At 57.0% G+C, this 14,745-nt stretch overlaps 1 protein-coding gene and 1 long non-coding RNA gene across 2 annotated transcripts; both read right to left on the minus strand.

The window, feature by feature from the left end:
* Positions 1-216: 216 nt before the first annotated feature.
* LOC142076633 (uncharacterized) lies at positions 217-2,467 on the minus strand. Its single transcript, XR_012671223.1, has 2 exons — positions 2,335-2,467; positions 217-548 (listed from the first exon to the last, which is right to left on the minus strand). It is a non-coding gene; the product is annotated as an uncharacterized LOC142076633 (long non-coding RNA).
* Positions 2,468-6,761: 4,294 nt separating this feature from the next.
* On the minus strand, positions 6,762-9,244 carry LOC142076632 (centrosome-associated protein CEP250-like). The gene is made up of 3 exons (XM_075138914.1): positions 9,189-9,244; positions 8,984-9,034; positions 6,762-7,093 (listed from the first exon to the last, which is right to left on the minus strand). The coding sequence occupies exons 1-3, from the start codon at positions 9,204-9,206 to the stop codon at positions 6,923-6,925; spliced, it is 240 nt and encodes a 79-aa protein (XP_074995015.1). The 5' UTR covers positions 9,207-9,244; the 3' UTR covers positions 6,762-6,922.
* Between the last annotated feature and the right edge of the window lie 5,501 nt (positions 9,245-14,745).

Below are 14,745 nucleotides of genomic sequence, written 5' to 3' on the forward strand. Positions count from 1 at the left end.
TGCCCCACGCCATCCCTGGCGTGTACTCTTCACCCCCTCCTTTTGGTAACACCTCCATTTCCCTCTCTCGTCACAGGGAACCGCTACGAACTCAAGAGCTTCAATCAGACAACAGCTCGTAATGGCTGACTTCTGCAAGTAAGAAACTCGTAGAATCTTTTCCTAAGCCACGTATTTACCTACCCCTTGCTTCTTCCTGCTGAAAAAGTGCAGTCCTGCAAAACGTCTTTTATTACAAAAAAGTTTAAAAATCACGGTCGCTAGGAGATGCTTCCAAATGCAAACAGAACCAATGCACCCCCATTTCCCGCAGCAAAACACAACACATTCCTGCCAAGGGCACAGGACAGGAACCCCGCGATGCTGCAGCCGTTCCTCTACAGGTTCAGAGGCTGACCCAGCTTCCCAGTCTCTGCTTCGGGAACAGCAGCCTTGGGCTCCCGGACCACAGCTGCTAAGGAGCAAGGCAGCTCGTGGTGAAGGTCCGACAGCTCCTGCCTGGTCTTTGCACAGCAGTCTTGGGCCAGCTGCGTCCGCACAAGGGACACCTGAAGGAGGCAAAAGGCTGAGCTCAGACACGCCCGCGCTGTGAGGACCATCCGTAGCTCCACGGTACCGGCTGCCGGGGAAGACGCACCCTCGAACTCCAGCCCTTGCAGACGCTTTGTCCCTGGGGAATGGGAAGGAACAGGTTCCCAGAGTCACCCCGACTGAACTTAGATTACCAACAATCCAGGCTTCTTTCTGGCGTACCGTTCGCACGTACAACACCGAGACACCGCCCGTATATTGAAGACAGAGGTTCCTACAGGATTTCGTAACCCCACTCTTTTTATCAAAAGAGAGATTTGGGCTACTGACACCTTAGTTCCACATGCTTTTTCCTCAGCAGGAGCACTACTGGCTACACAAGGTAGTGAAGAACCGTCCTGCTATGATCTAGGTGAAAGACTTGTCAGCTAGCGCATGACGAGGGAGCAAACTCTCATTTCTCCTAACGTCAGAGCATTTCACCACTGAGCAGAGCATAATGCGATGAACTAAGCCCAGGGGGGAAATGAGCCCTAAAGGACTGCTGAGGCCTTGCAAAGCCTCAAACTCTCCTCTTTCCTGGCAACACGGGGTTGTGCCTGCGGGGCTTCTTGGTGGGAGGGACCCAGCTGCTCTCACCTCCGGTGAGGTTTGCAGTGCAGAGCAGCCACAGGGGCTCTGGCATGTTGCCCTCTGCCTGCTTTGGAGCGGAGGAGTGGCCAGCACTGGGAGCAGCGCTCGGTGCTCTGCCCTTTTGGGGAAAACAGCTCAGGTGAGAGGTCTTCCTCTCTTTTCAGAGTGACGCGTGCTTTGCCAAGGACTGTGGTCCACACGGGAATGCGATCCCCAACCTCAAGCCAGCAATATGAAAATATTCCTTCTCGGCAAGTGAACTCAAATAACAGAAGCAATTCCTCAAGGAGTTTTATGGCTTATGGAACCTGCTACGTTTGAATCACAATACCGAGGTCTGTCCACATAAAGCCAAGCCAGATGAAAAGCGGGACCCTGATCTGCTAAGCATCTAGAGCAGACTAGGTGCGAAACGCAGGCAGCCAGCTCCAGAAGGGGAATGCGCGGTGCTGAATTAGAAGCCCGTAGTGCACACGGCAAGTAAGACGTCAGAGGGGGGACGGGGGTTCCCGCTCGCTCTCTTTCCTTTGCATCGCCTGCTCCCAGGCGGCGAGAGCAGATGTGGAGGCGCTCTGCTGCCACAGCCTCACGGGAGGCCACAGCCAGCCCTTGCGCCGAGCGGCTTTCGGGGGAGGGCAGCCCGCTCCCGCCGCCAAGGCGACCAGCGAGGGGAGAGAAAATCCCCCAGGCAGACCTGCGGCGGGTGCAGCTGCTGCCTGGGCAGCCCGGAGGAGGCGGCGGCGGCTCGGCGGGGGCACGGCAGGCCGCCCCGGGCCGCAGGGCCGCCTCTCCGCCGGGGCAGCGCGGGCAGGAGGCAGCACCGGGGGCCGGGCCCCCCCGCCGCCGCTGCCGCCGCCGCCGCCGCCGCCGCCGCCGCCGCCGCCGCCGCCGCCGCCGCCGCCCCCCCGCCGCCGCCGCCGCCGCCGCCGCCGCCACTCGCCTCCCTGGCGAGGCGGTGCTGCAGCTGCGAGAAGAAAAGCAGCACCGCCGTGAGCCCGCTGACAGCGCTCACTGCCGCGGAGACCAGAACCGCCGTCAGCCCCGCCGGCCGCGGCCCCGCCTCGCCGCGGCCCCTACTCAGCCCGCCCGCCACCGCCCCGAGCCGCTGCCTCCGGCCGCCGAGCGCCGGCCCGCAAGGTCCCCCCGGCCGCCCTCACCCCGCCCGCTCACCCGGCGCGCCCCCGCACGTCTTGACCCGAAAGTCTTCGAGGGTCTTGGGGAAGGCATCGAGCCGCTTCAGCCGCCGCTGCGAGTCCCTGGCGCCGCGCGGCCCGGCCCCGAGCCCGCCTTCCGGCACCGCCCCTGCCCGCGGCCCGGCACCGCCCCCGGCACCGCCCCCGGCACCGCTCCGGCACCGCCCCGGCACCGCCCCCACCCCGGCACCGCCCCCTGCACCGCCCCCGCCCCGGCACCGCCCCGGCACCGCCTCCGTACCGCCCCAGACCCGGCACCGCCCCCGCCCCGGCACCGCCCCCGCCCCGGCACCGCCCCCGGACCGGCACCGCCCCGGCACCGCCCCAGACACGGCACCGCCCCGGCACCGCCTCGGTACCGCCCCAGACCTGGCCCGCCCCCGGCACCGCCCCCGGCACCGCCCTCGCGTCAGCCCCGGCACCGCCCCCGCGTCAACCCCGGCACCGCCCCGGCACCGTCTCGGTACCGCCCAGACCCGGCACCGCCCCGGCACCGCCCCCGGCCCGGCACCGCCCCCGGCCCCGCCGGGCGGCGCGGCCCGAAGCTGGCCGAGGGGGCTGGCGGGCACGGGCTGGGGCTCCCCGTCTCCCCCCGGCGGGGAGGTCCTCGCTGCCGCCTCGCCCTCTTCTGACCCTCCCTGCCAACGGCCCCCGGGCCTCCGAAGGACACCCGGGAGACGCTGACGGTGCCGACATCTGTTGGCTGGAAAGGGCTTGGTACCAAGGCGAAGCTGCTGCTGGAGAGCGCTTCTCACTCGGTTTGGCATCCTCCCCGGCCCATCCACTGCCTCCGTCTTTGAAAGGTCGGGAGTTTGTTACTAATGCCCTCTGGAGAACAAGGAGCTGTCCCTCAGCAGCAAAGCTGAAAGCAAGTCATCTCGGGAGAGCACCAGCGCTTTTTGTGCTGAAGCGTGCAAGCAAGGAAGGAAACCCCGCTCTCTTGCCCCACGCCATCCCTGGCGTGTACTCTTCACCCCCTCCTTTTGGTAACACCTCCATTTCCCTCTCTCGTCACAGGGAACCGCTACGAACTCAAGAGCTTCAATCAGACAACAGCTCGTAATGGCTGACTTCTGCAAGTAAGAAACTCGTAGAATCTTTTCCTAAGCCACGTATTTACCTACCCCTTGCTTCTTCCTGCTGAAAAAGTGCAGTCCTGCAAAACGTCTTTTATTACAAAAAAGTTTAAAAATCACGGTCGCTAGGAGATGCTTCCAAATGCAAACAGAACCAATGCACCCCCATTTCCCGCAGCAAAACACAACACATTCCTGCCAAGGGCACAGGACAGGAACCCCGCGATGCTGCAGCCGTTCCTCTACAGGTTCAGAGGCTGACCCAGCTTCCCAGTCTCTGCTTCGGGAACAGCAGCCTTGGGCTCCCGGACCACAGCTGCTAAGGAGCAAGGCAGCTCGTGGTGAAGGTCCGACAGCTCCTGCCTGGTCTTTGCACAGCAGTCTTGGGCCAGCTGCGTCTGCACAAGGGACGCCTGAAAGACGCAAAAGGCTGAGCTCAGACACGCCCGCGCTGTGAGGACCATCCGTAGCTCCACGGTACCGGCTGCCGGGGAAGACGCACCCTCGAACTCCAGCCCTTGCAGACGCTTTGTCCCTGGGGAATGGGAAGGAACAGGTTCCCAGAGTCACCCCGACTGAACTTAGATTACCAACAATCCAGGCTTCTTTCTGGCGTACCGTTCGCACGTACAACACCGAGACACCGCCCGTATATTGAAGACAGAGGTTCCTACAGGATTTCGTAACCCCACTCTTTTTATCAAAAGAGAGATTTGGGCTACTGACACCTTAGTTCCACATGCTTTTTCCTCAGCAGGAGCACTACTGGCTACACAAGGTAGTGAAGAACCGTCCTGCTATGATCTAGGTGAAAGACTTGTCAGCTAGCGCATGACGAGGGAGCAAACTCTCATTTCTCCTAACGTCAGAGCATTTCACCACTGAGCAGAGCATAATGCGATGAACTAAGCCCAGGGGGGAAATGAGCCCTAAAGGACTGCTGAGGCCTTGCAAAGCCTCAAACTCTCCTCTTTCCTGGCAACACGGGGTTGTGCCTGCGGGGCTTCTTGGTGGGAGGGACCCAGCTGCTCTCACCTCCGGTGAGGTTTGCAGTGCAGAGCAGCCACAGGGGCTCTGGCATGTTGCCCTCTGCCTGCTTTGGAGCGGAGGAGATGCCAGCACTGGGAGCAGCGCTCGGTGCTCTGCCCTTTTGGGGAAAACAGCTCAGGTGAGAGGTCTTCCTCTCTTTTCAGAGTGACGCGTGCTTTGCCAAGGGCTGTGGTCCACACGGGAACGCGATCCCCAACCTCAAGCCAGCAATATGAAAATATTCCTTCTCGGCAAGTGAACTCAAATAACAGAAGCAATTCCTCAAGGAGTTTTATGGCTTATGGAACCTGCTACGTTTGAATCACAATACCGAGGTCTGTCCACATAAAGCCAAGCCAGATGAAAAGCTGATCTGCTAAGCATCTAGAGCAGACTAGGTGCGAAATGCAGGCAGCCAGCTCCAGAAGGGGAATGCGCGGTGCTGAATTAGAAGCCCGTAGTGCACACGGCAAGTAAGACGTCAGAGGGGGGACGGGGGTTCCCGCTCGCTCTCTTTCCTTTGCATCGCCTGCTCCCAGGCGGCGAGAGCAGATGTGGAGACGCTCTGCTGCCACAGCCTCACGGGAGGCCACAGCCAGCCCTTGCGCCGAGCGGCTTTCGGGGGAGGGCAGCCCGCTCCCGCCGCCAAGGCGACCAGCGGGGGGAGAGAAAATCCCCCAGGCAGACCTGCGGCGGGTGCAGCTGCTGCCTGGGCAGCCCGGAGGAGGCGGCGGCGGCTCGGCGGGGGCACGGCAGGCCGCCCCGGGCCGCAGGGCCGCCTCTCCGCCGGGGCAGCGCGGGCAGGAGGCAGCACCGGGGGCCGGGCCCCTCCGCCGCCGCCGCCGCCGCCGCCACTCGCCTCCCTGGCGAGGCGGTGCTGCAGCTGCGAGAAGAAAAGCAGCACCGCCGTGAGCCCGCTGACAGCGCTCACTGCCGCGGAGACCAGAACCGCCGTCAGCCCCGCCGGCCGCGGCCCCGCCTCGCCGCGGCCCCGCGTCAGTCCGCTCGCCACCGCCCCGAGCCGCTGCCTCCGGCCGCCGAGCGCCGGCCCGCAAGGTCCCCCCGGCCGCCCTCACCCCGCCCGCTCATCCGGCGCGCCCCCGCACGTCTTGACCCGAAAGTCTTCGAGGGTCTTGGGGAAGGCATCGAGCCGCTTCAGCCGCCGCTGCGAGTCCCTGGCGCCGCGCGGCCCGGCCCCGAGCCCGCCTTCCGGCACCGCCCCTGCCCGCGGCCCGGAACCGCCCCCGGCACCGCCCCCGGCACCGCTCCGGCACCGCCCCGGCACCGCCCCCACCCCGGCACCGCCCCCTGCACCGCCCCCGCCCCGGCACCGCCCCGGCACCGCCTCCGTACCGCCCCAGACCCGGCACCGCCCCCGCCCCGGCACCACCCCCGGCACCGCCCCCGCCCTGGCACCGCCCCCGCCCCGGCACCGCCCCCGGCACCGGCACCGCCCCGGCACCGCCCCAGACACGGCACCGCCCCGGCACCGCCTCGGTACCGCCCCAGACCTGGCCCGCCCCCGGCACCGCCCCCGGCACCGCCCTCGCGTCAGCCCCGGCACCGCCCCCGCGTCAACCCCGGCACCGCCCCGGCACCGTCTCGGTACCGCCCAGACCCGGCACCGCCCCGGCACCGCCCCCGGCCCGGCACCGCCCCCGGCCCCGCCGGGCGGCGCGGCCCGAAGCTGGCCGAGGGGGCTGGCGGGCACGGGCTGGGGCTTCCCGTCTCCCCCCGGCGGGGAGGTCCTCGCTGCCGCCTCGCCCTCTTCTGACCCTCCCTGCCAACGGCCCCCGGGCCTCCGAAGGACACCCGGGAGACGCTGACGGTGCCGACATCTGTTGGCTGGAAAGGGCTTGGTACCAAGGCGAAGCTGCTGCTGGAGAGCGCTTCTCACTCGGTTTGGCATCCTCCCCGGCCCATCCACTGCCTCCGTCTTTGAAAGGTCGGGAGTTTGTTACTAATGCCCTCTGGAGAACAAGGAGCTGTCCCTCAGCAGCAAAGCTGAAAGCAAGTCATCTCGGGAGAGCACCAGCGCTTTTTGTGCTGAAGCGTGCAAGCAAGGAAGGAAACCCCGCTCTCTTGCCCCACGCCATCCCTGGCGTGTACTCTTCACCCCCTCCTTTTGGTAACACCTCCATTTCCCTCTCTCGTCACAGGGAACCGCTACGAACTCAAGAGCTTCAATCAGACAACAGCTCGTAATGGCTGACTTCTGCAAGTAAGAAACTCGTAGAATCTTTTCCTAAGCCACGTATTTACCTACCCCTTGCTTCTTCCTGCTGAAAAAGTGCAGTCCTGCAAAACGTCTTTTATTACAAAAAAGTTTAAAAATCACGGTCGCTAGGAGATGCTTCCAAATGCAAACAGAACCAATGCACCCCCATTTCCCGCAGCAAAACACAACACATTCCTGCCAAGGGCACAGGACAGGAACCCCGCGATGCTGCAGCCGTTCCTCTACAGGTTCAGAGGCTGACCCAGCTTCCCAGTCTCTGCTTCGGGAACAGCAGCCTTGGGCTCCCGGACCACAGCTGCTAAGGAGCAAGGCAGCTCGTGGTGAAGGTCCGACAGCTCCTGCCTGGTCTTTGCACAGCAGTCTTGGGCCAGCTGCGTCCGCACAAGGGACACCTGAAGGAGGCAAAAGGCTGAGCTCAGACACGCCCGCGCTGTGAGGACCATCCGTAGCTCCACGGTACCGGCTGCCGGGGAAGACGCACCCTCGAACTCCAGCCCTTGCAGACGCTTTGTCCCTGGGGAATGGGAAGGAACAGGTTCCCAGAGTCACCCCGACTGAACTTAGATTACCAACAATCCAGGCTTCTTTCTGGCGTACCGTTCGCACGTACAACACCGAGACACCGCCCGTATATTGAAGACAGAGGTTCCTACAGGATTTCGTAACCCCACTCTTTTTATCAAAAGAGAGATTTGGGCTACTGACACCTTAGTTCCACATGCTTTTTCCTCAGCAGGAGCACTACTGGCTACACAAGGTAGTGAAGAACCGTCCTGCTATGATCTAGGTGAAAGACTTGTCAGCTAGCGCATGACGAGGGAGCAAACTCTCATTTCTCCTAACGTCAGAGCATTTCACCACTGAGCAGAGCATAATGCGATGAACTAAGCCCAGGGGGGAAATGAGCCCTAAAGGACTGCTGAGGCCTTGCAAAGCCTCAAACTCTCCTCTTTCCTGGCAACACGGGGTTGTGCCTGCGGGGCTTCTTGGTGGGAGGGACCCAGCTGCTCTCACCTCCGGTGAGGTTTGCAGTGCAGAGCAGCCACAGGGGCTCTGGCATGTTGCCCTCTGCCTGCTTTGGAGCGGAGGAGATGCCAGCACTGGGAGCAGCGCTCGGTGCTCTGCCCTTTTGGGGAAAACAGCTCAGGTGAGAGGTCTTCCTCTCTTTTCAGAGTGACGCGTGCTTTGCCAAGGGCTGTGGTCCACACGGGAACGCGATCCCCAACCTCAAGCCAGCAATATGAAAATATTCCTTCTCGGCAAGTGAACTCAAATAACAGAAGCAATTCCTCAAGGAGTTTTATGGCTTATGGAACCTGCTACGTTTGAATCACAATACCGAGGTCTGTCCACATAAAGCCAAGCCAGATGAAAAGCTGATCTGCTAAGCATCTAGAGCAGACTAGGTGCGAAATGCAGGCAGCCAGCTCCAGAAGGGGAATGCGCGGTGCTGAATTAGAAGCCCGTAGTGCACACGGCAAGTAAGATGTCAGAGGGACTTCAGACACGGAGGCTTCCTGGTGAAAACGTCCTTAAGATACAACTTGATGGCTTCAGCAGTATTCTCGGCTCACTTGCCAGAGCTGAGCGTCATGCACTTCACTCACATAAATCCTACGTGCATTTTGCCCTCAACACCTGTGAAGATTCACCTCCTCAGGGAGCCCGGGTGTACCAGACCCATAGAAGTACCCAGAGGAGAAGGCTGGCGACTGCTGCTACTGCCAATACCACTGTCCAAGGACGCAGCAGGGTTCAGGAGCTGGGATGTACATTCTTACGCTGATAAAACAAATGACCATGGAGCGTTTAGGTCTCTGACTCAGTCCGATATTGGGATCGTGATTAGCACAGAATAGCAACACGAGACTAATGACTGCCGGAAGGCTGTAAGCTCTGGCGCTGCCTCACATCCCTGGAGCTCTAATATGATGCAAGGTCCACTGTTAATTGAGCCAAGGGAAAATAGGAAGGGTCAACAAGACGAGTAAGACTCAAGGGGAACATCCCTAGAATATTCTCTACTTTCCGGCGAGTTCCAGTTTTCTGAATTTCCTCCAATCCCTCTCCCACCATGCCTGACCTTTAGGCAAGTCGGAGACTAGACCGAGGTGAATGATGCTGTTTGGCCATGGCCAACAGATGTGTCTGACGGGGTATTTCCACTGCCTGGTGTACTCACTTCCTGACAGCCAAACAAAACTCGGGCTCTAGCATCGTGCAAAGTTGTGCCCGTCAGCACAGCCACAGCAGCTTTTGATGAGAGCTTTCCTACTCCTCACCTGGTTCTGCAACTCAGCTAATCGACGACTGCAGCGCGCGTGAGACTCCTCCTGTGAAGAAAACACAAGGGTTTCTTTTTCGTCTCCAGTTTGGCCAGGGCCACGGTCTGTATCCGACTTCTATTAGGTCTACGCTGGGGGGCTGCTGCCATTGTTCCTCTCTATGGCCAGACCCTCCTCCCACCGAGTAAGGTTCTGTTCTCACCTGTCTAGAAGCAGGCATCTTGTGCTGGTCAGAGAGAGAAAATCCGCCTGCATCTGGCAGCGACGGACCCCTACAACATCTCTTCAGACTCCTCCGTTCACGTTCCACCTGCACGTTGGACAGGAGAAAGGGTCACAGAAACCTGCCGCCGACCAAGGAGCAAAAGGACCTCTGGACATCATGGCAAGGAGATTTCTGTTCAGAGACTGTTGAGGGCACCAGAGAACGTCGGGGGCAAGAAACACTCGAAGTAGACCGTGGAAGAGAAAGAGCAAGAGGAAACAGCTCCTGACACAAGAGTGTCAAATGTGTGTCTGTGGGGACACGGAGGCAAGAAGGGTGGCACCGGAGTGAATGTGCACTTGTGAAGGCAATGGGCTGCCAGAAGAGAGAGAAAATACGAAAGTGTGTGTCCACAGGGAAAAGCGGGAGAGGGAAGGAAACAAGCAGAGGACTCCAAAGTGCTCTCTGTGGAAACGTGTTGTGTTCCAGAGGACCCTGAGGCTTTGCAGAGGCAGTGAAAGCCTGTTTCACCTGCTCAAGAGTCCTCCTGAGCTCAGCGTTGAGTTGCTTCAGCTCAGTCTTCTCAAGTTCCTGCCTTGCAACTGCTCGCTGCAGACATTCCAGCCGCTGCGACAGGATTCTCTTCTCCGAGAGCCATGATAGCTGCTCCCCCTCTGCAACAGCCTGCTGGGTATTCAGAGAGGAGATGATGTGAGCTGGTGCCGCATAAAGGTTAGAAGGGCCAGAATCAACCAGTCGGGGAGAGTGACCGGACTCAGGAACGGACAGTGCTAAGTCCCTTCTTCTCCTCCTGGTCCACAGGCCAAAGCAACACACTCTCTTCCCAGGGCCCTCCTCCAGATCACCTTGGAGAAATCCACACAAATTTGCCTTCATGCTTTTTGGACTGCGGCACAATGAAGCCTGATCAGGCAATGGTACGAATTCCGTTATTTTTAATACACTGGAAAACCTGTACCTCAGAAATCTAAATCTCTGAAAGCACCATCAGTGTAGCTGCCGTTCAGCCATCGTTACAAAATTCTGCGGAGTTTGGTACATTAGTTTGGTCAGCTGTGCCCTTTCCTTTCCATGCCAAATCCTAACCACGACATGTTGGCTAAGCTTGCCTGGATAGGAGAGAACCAATTACCCATCCCCAACTTTTGGGCTTGAGTTAATTTTAACAACAAGCTCCGTAGTTCTTTCAGTAGCTCTGGGCTTGACAGAAAACATTCTAGCCGGTGAATGGTCTCTGGCCGGAGCTACACAGACAGGCAAGCCTGCTGGCTGCAATCATAGTTTCTTTGGCCAAGCAGGTCACGTATTTATGGGAATATACAGTCATTAGAATCCTTTATAGACATTTTAGTGGACTGATGATCAAGCACACCGCCTACCTGATGATGAAACCGGTCCGTGTCCCTCTCTGAAACCATGCTCTGCAGGACGGCTACTTCTTCCCTCAAAGTCCCATTGGCCATTTCACTCTTGGTAAGGGCAAGAGTCAGTGCTTGTGCTTTCTCTTTCCATTTGACTTCTCTGCTTTCAGTCTGCTTCAAAACAGCAACCACACACTCCAATTCTTCCCCCTTTGCTTTCCGCTCATCTTCCAGTTGTTGGGTTAGCTCCTTCTGCCTTTGCAAGGAACGGTCTCTCTCCTGGAGAACTCTCCTCTTCTCTGCTTCCTCTTCCTCCCATTTTTGGAGTTTCTGGATCTGTTTCTTTAGGGTCTCCTCGTCATCTTTCCATCGCAAAGCTGATGTTAATTGTTTCAGGAGTTTACTCAGCCTCCTAAGCTCTTGTTCTCTCCCTGTCAGAGTCTCCTCTAAATACCCGACTCTCTCTCTGGTACTTGATCTCCTCATCCTTCTTTGTCAGAGTCTGCTGAACGTGCTGGAGATCTTCCCGAAGAGCTCTCACTTCCTCTTCTTTTTGCTTACCTTGAGCCTTGGTCTCTCGTTCCCTCTCACGCAAGGCTTCTTCCAGGAGCTTCTCTTGCTCTCTGGGATGTCTAACCTCTTCGTTCTCCTCTGTTTGCCTAAACTGGAGATTCTGCAAGGTCTTCAGTTCTTCTTCTTGGCACTGGACTGTCGCCTTCGAGAGGCGAGGCGACCTGGTTCAGGAACGGCACGGCGACCCCCCTCCCCGGGGCGCTCGGGCCATCGACTCGCAGACACCAATGTGGTGGACGGCAAATGGCGTTTATTGGTAGATAACACGGTGTTATATACCTTGGGTTTACGACGTCATTTCCGCCTGCTTACTTCACACCTAAATGCTACTGGCTATTAGGGGAGGGGGTCCTATCTTTCCGTACAGCGCGATATCTTCCGGCCGCCTGATCCTAACTACCCACATTTCCCCCCTCCCTATGCATAATGAAACTAGCTAAATGTAAAAATCTTAAAAAGATATATATCATAATCTTGGGTAAAAAACGTTGAAATATATACTATAAACTTGAATAGAAAATATAAGGCAAGCTAATGCAAGGGATAACTAGGGTGTAACAGGGAATAACAGGGCAATTAGAGGTAGAACTAGAGGTAGGTAAAAAATTCTAAGCAAGAACATTCTTAGAGCAATTGCCGGCGTTCTATCATCATGATGTTAACTTGTTCTAGCCGGCTCTTGGCAAACGACACGAGCTTATTCAATATACAGGGTCCGAAGATCAATGCTATTATGATTGTTACTACTGGCCCTACCAGGCTAGATATCAGGGTGGCAAGCCACGGTGAATGGTTAAACCATGTGTCGTGGTTTAACCTGGCAGGCAGCCAAATACCACGCAGCCGCTCACTCACTCCCCCCACCCCCAGCGGGACGGGGAGAGAATCGGAAGGGTAAGAGTGAGAAAAAACTCGTGAGTTGAGATAAAGACAGTTTAATAGAACAGGGAAAAAAGGAAAATAATAATGATAATGATAAAATATACAAAATTAGTGATGCACAATGCAATTGCTCACCACCCGCGCTGACCGATAACCAAGTAGCGATCGGTACTTCCTGGATCACGCCTACCCTTCATATACTGAGCATGACGTCACATGGTATGGAATACCCCATTAGCCAGCTGGGCTGGCTGTCCTGATTATGTTCCCTCCCATCTCGTGTACCTAGCTCAGTCAGTAGGCACGGGAGCTGTCCTTGGACTAGGAGGGCACTTAGCAACAACTGAAAACATCAGTGTGTTATCAACATTCTCCTCATACTAAATCCAAAACACAGCACTAGGAAGAAATTTAACCCTATCCCAGCCGAAACCAGGACAGTATCCACCCCTTATTCCATACCATTTACGTCGTGCTTAGGTCTCACATCTTTTTTAATACATTTCAATTAACCACCACTATCTTTCTTTATATATATACACACATATATATATATGCACGCACAGATATCATTCCCTCGGTCTATGGACTATCCCTCTAAAATGTCCACTGAGTTCATTTAGTCCATGACTTTGGGCTCCATCTGTTATAACAGTCTTTCAGGGCCGAAGAGATGGTGTGCGGTGTTGGGCCGTTGCATCCTGAAGCCAGTTCTCATTTCGGTACTGCTGCGCTCGTCCAGTTCTATCATTGTTGCACTTCGCTCGGTTTCATTGGAGTTAGTTCATTCTTCACTAATCTGGGTGATTTTCACTGCTATACCACTGCTATATCATAGAAATAATGACATACAATATCATGTAACAGTTGACATCAAAATTCAGTTCATTGGCTATTTTCACCCAAAATCAAATCCCCTTGAGGTACACACCGGACCTCCCCATCCTTTCGCATCACCCACCAAGTGCACCCAGGTCCTTGAGCAAAAGCAATCCCACGGATGGGTTTTCCCTTGCCAGAGGCAGGAGTAACCCAGACTGTCTTCCCCAGCATATTTCTCATATGCACGACAGGGACTTTATCTCCATCTACAGTACGTAAGAGTCTTGATTGGGCAGGGCCAACTCGATTGGCAGATCCCCTGGTATTGACTAACCAGGTGGCCTTTGCTAAATGTGTGTCCCAATGTTAGAATGTCCCACCACCCATTGCTCTCAGCGTAGTTTTTAGCAGCCCGTTGTATCGTTCGATTTTCCCGGAGGCTGGTGCATGATAGGGGATGTGATAGACCCACTCAATGCCGTGTTCTTTGGCCCAGGTGTCTATGAGGGTGTTTCGGAAGTGAGTCCCGTTGTCTGACTCAATTCTTTCTGGGGTGCCATGTCGCCACAGGACTTGCTTTTCAAGGCCCAGGATGGTGTTCCGGGCAGTGGCATGGGGCACAGGATATGTTTCCAGCCATCCGGTGGTTGCTTCCACCATGGTGAGCACATAGCGCTTGCCGTGTCGGGTTTGTGGGAGTGTGATATAGTCAATCTGCCAGGCCTCCCCATATTTATATTTCAACCATCGTCCCCCATACCAAAGAGGCTTTACTCGCTTGGCTTGTTTGATTGCAGCGCACGTTTCACATTCGTGGATAACCTGTGCAATAGCGTCCATGGTCAAGTCCACCCCTCGATCACGAGCCCATCTATATGTTGCATCTCTTCCTTGATGGCCTGACGCGTCATGGGCCCACCGAGCTATAAATAGTTCACCCTTATGTTGCCAGTCCAAATCCACCTGAGCCACTTCAATCTTTGCAGCCTGGTCCACCTGCTCGTTATTTTGATGTTCCTCAGTAGCCCGACTCTTTGGTACGTGAGCATCTACGTGATGTACTTTTACAGTCAGGTTCTCTACCCGGGCAGCCCAGATGGGTTTACCTCTGCGCTGCCAGTTGTTCTGCTTCCACTGCTGCAACCACCCCCACAGGGCATTTGCCACCATCCATGAGTCAGTATAGAGATAAAGTACTGGCCATTTTTCTCGTTCAGCAATGTCCAAGGCCAGCTGGATGGCTTTCACCTCTGCAAACTGGCTCGATTCACCTTCTCCTTCAGCAGTTTCTGCAACTTGGCGTATAGGACTCCATACAGCAGCTTTCCATCTCCGATGTTTTCCCACAAGGCGACAGGACCCATCAGTGAACAGGGCATATTGCTTCTCGTTTTCTGGTAGTTTATTATACAGTGGGGCTTCTTCAGCATGTATCACCTCCTCCTCTGTGGATATGTCAAAATCTTTGCCTTCTGGCCAGTTCGTGATCACCTCCAAGATTCCTGGGCGACTGGGGTTGCCTATTCGGGCCCGTTGTGTGATCAGTGCGACCCACTTACTCCACGTAGCATCGGTTGCATGATGTGTAGAGGGGACCCTCCCTTTGAACATCCAGCCCAGCACCGGCAGTCGGGGTGCCAGGAGGAGCTGTGCTTCAGTACCAACCACTTCTGAAGCAGCTTGAACCCCTTCATATGCTGCCAATATCTCCTTCTCAGTTGGAGTGTAGCAGGCCTCGGATCCTCTGTATCCCCGACTCCAGAACCCTAAGGGTCGACCTCGAGTCTCCCCTGGTGCTTTCTGCCAGAGGCTCCAGGTAGGGCCATTCTCCCCAGCTGCGGTGTAGAGCACATTCTTTACATCTTGTCCTGCCCGGACTGGCCCAAGGGCTACTG

Source organism: Calonectris borealis, unplaced genomic scaffold, assembly GCF_964195595.1.
Source record: "Calonectris borealis unplaced genomic scaffold, bCalBor7.hap1.2 HAP1_SCAFFOLD_75, whole genome shotgun sequence".
NCBI classification, from domain to species: domain Eukaryota; kingdom Metazoa; phylum Chordata; class Aves; order Procellariiformes; family Procellariidae; genus Calonectris; species Calonectris borealis.

What these genes read in the sequence shown, in the direction of transcription:
- LOC142076632 (XM_075138914.1), bottom strand. An exon ending in TAGCTGAGTTGCAGAACCAG is followed by an intron (nt 7,094 to 8,983) that starts GTGAGGAGTAGG and finishes TGCCTCCTTCAG; the next exon opens with GTGTCCCTTGTGCGGACGCA.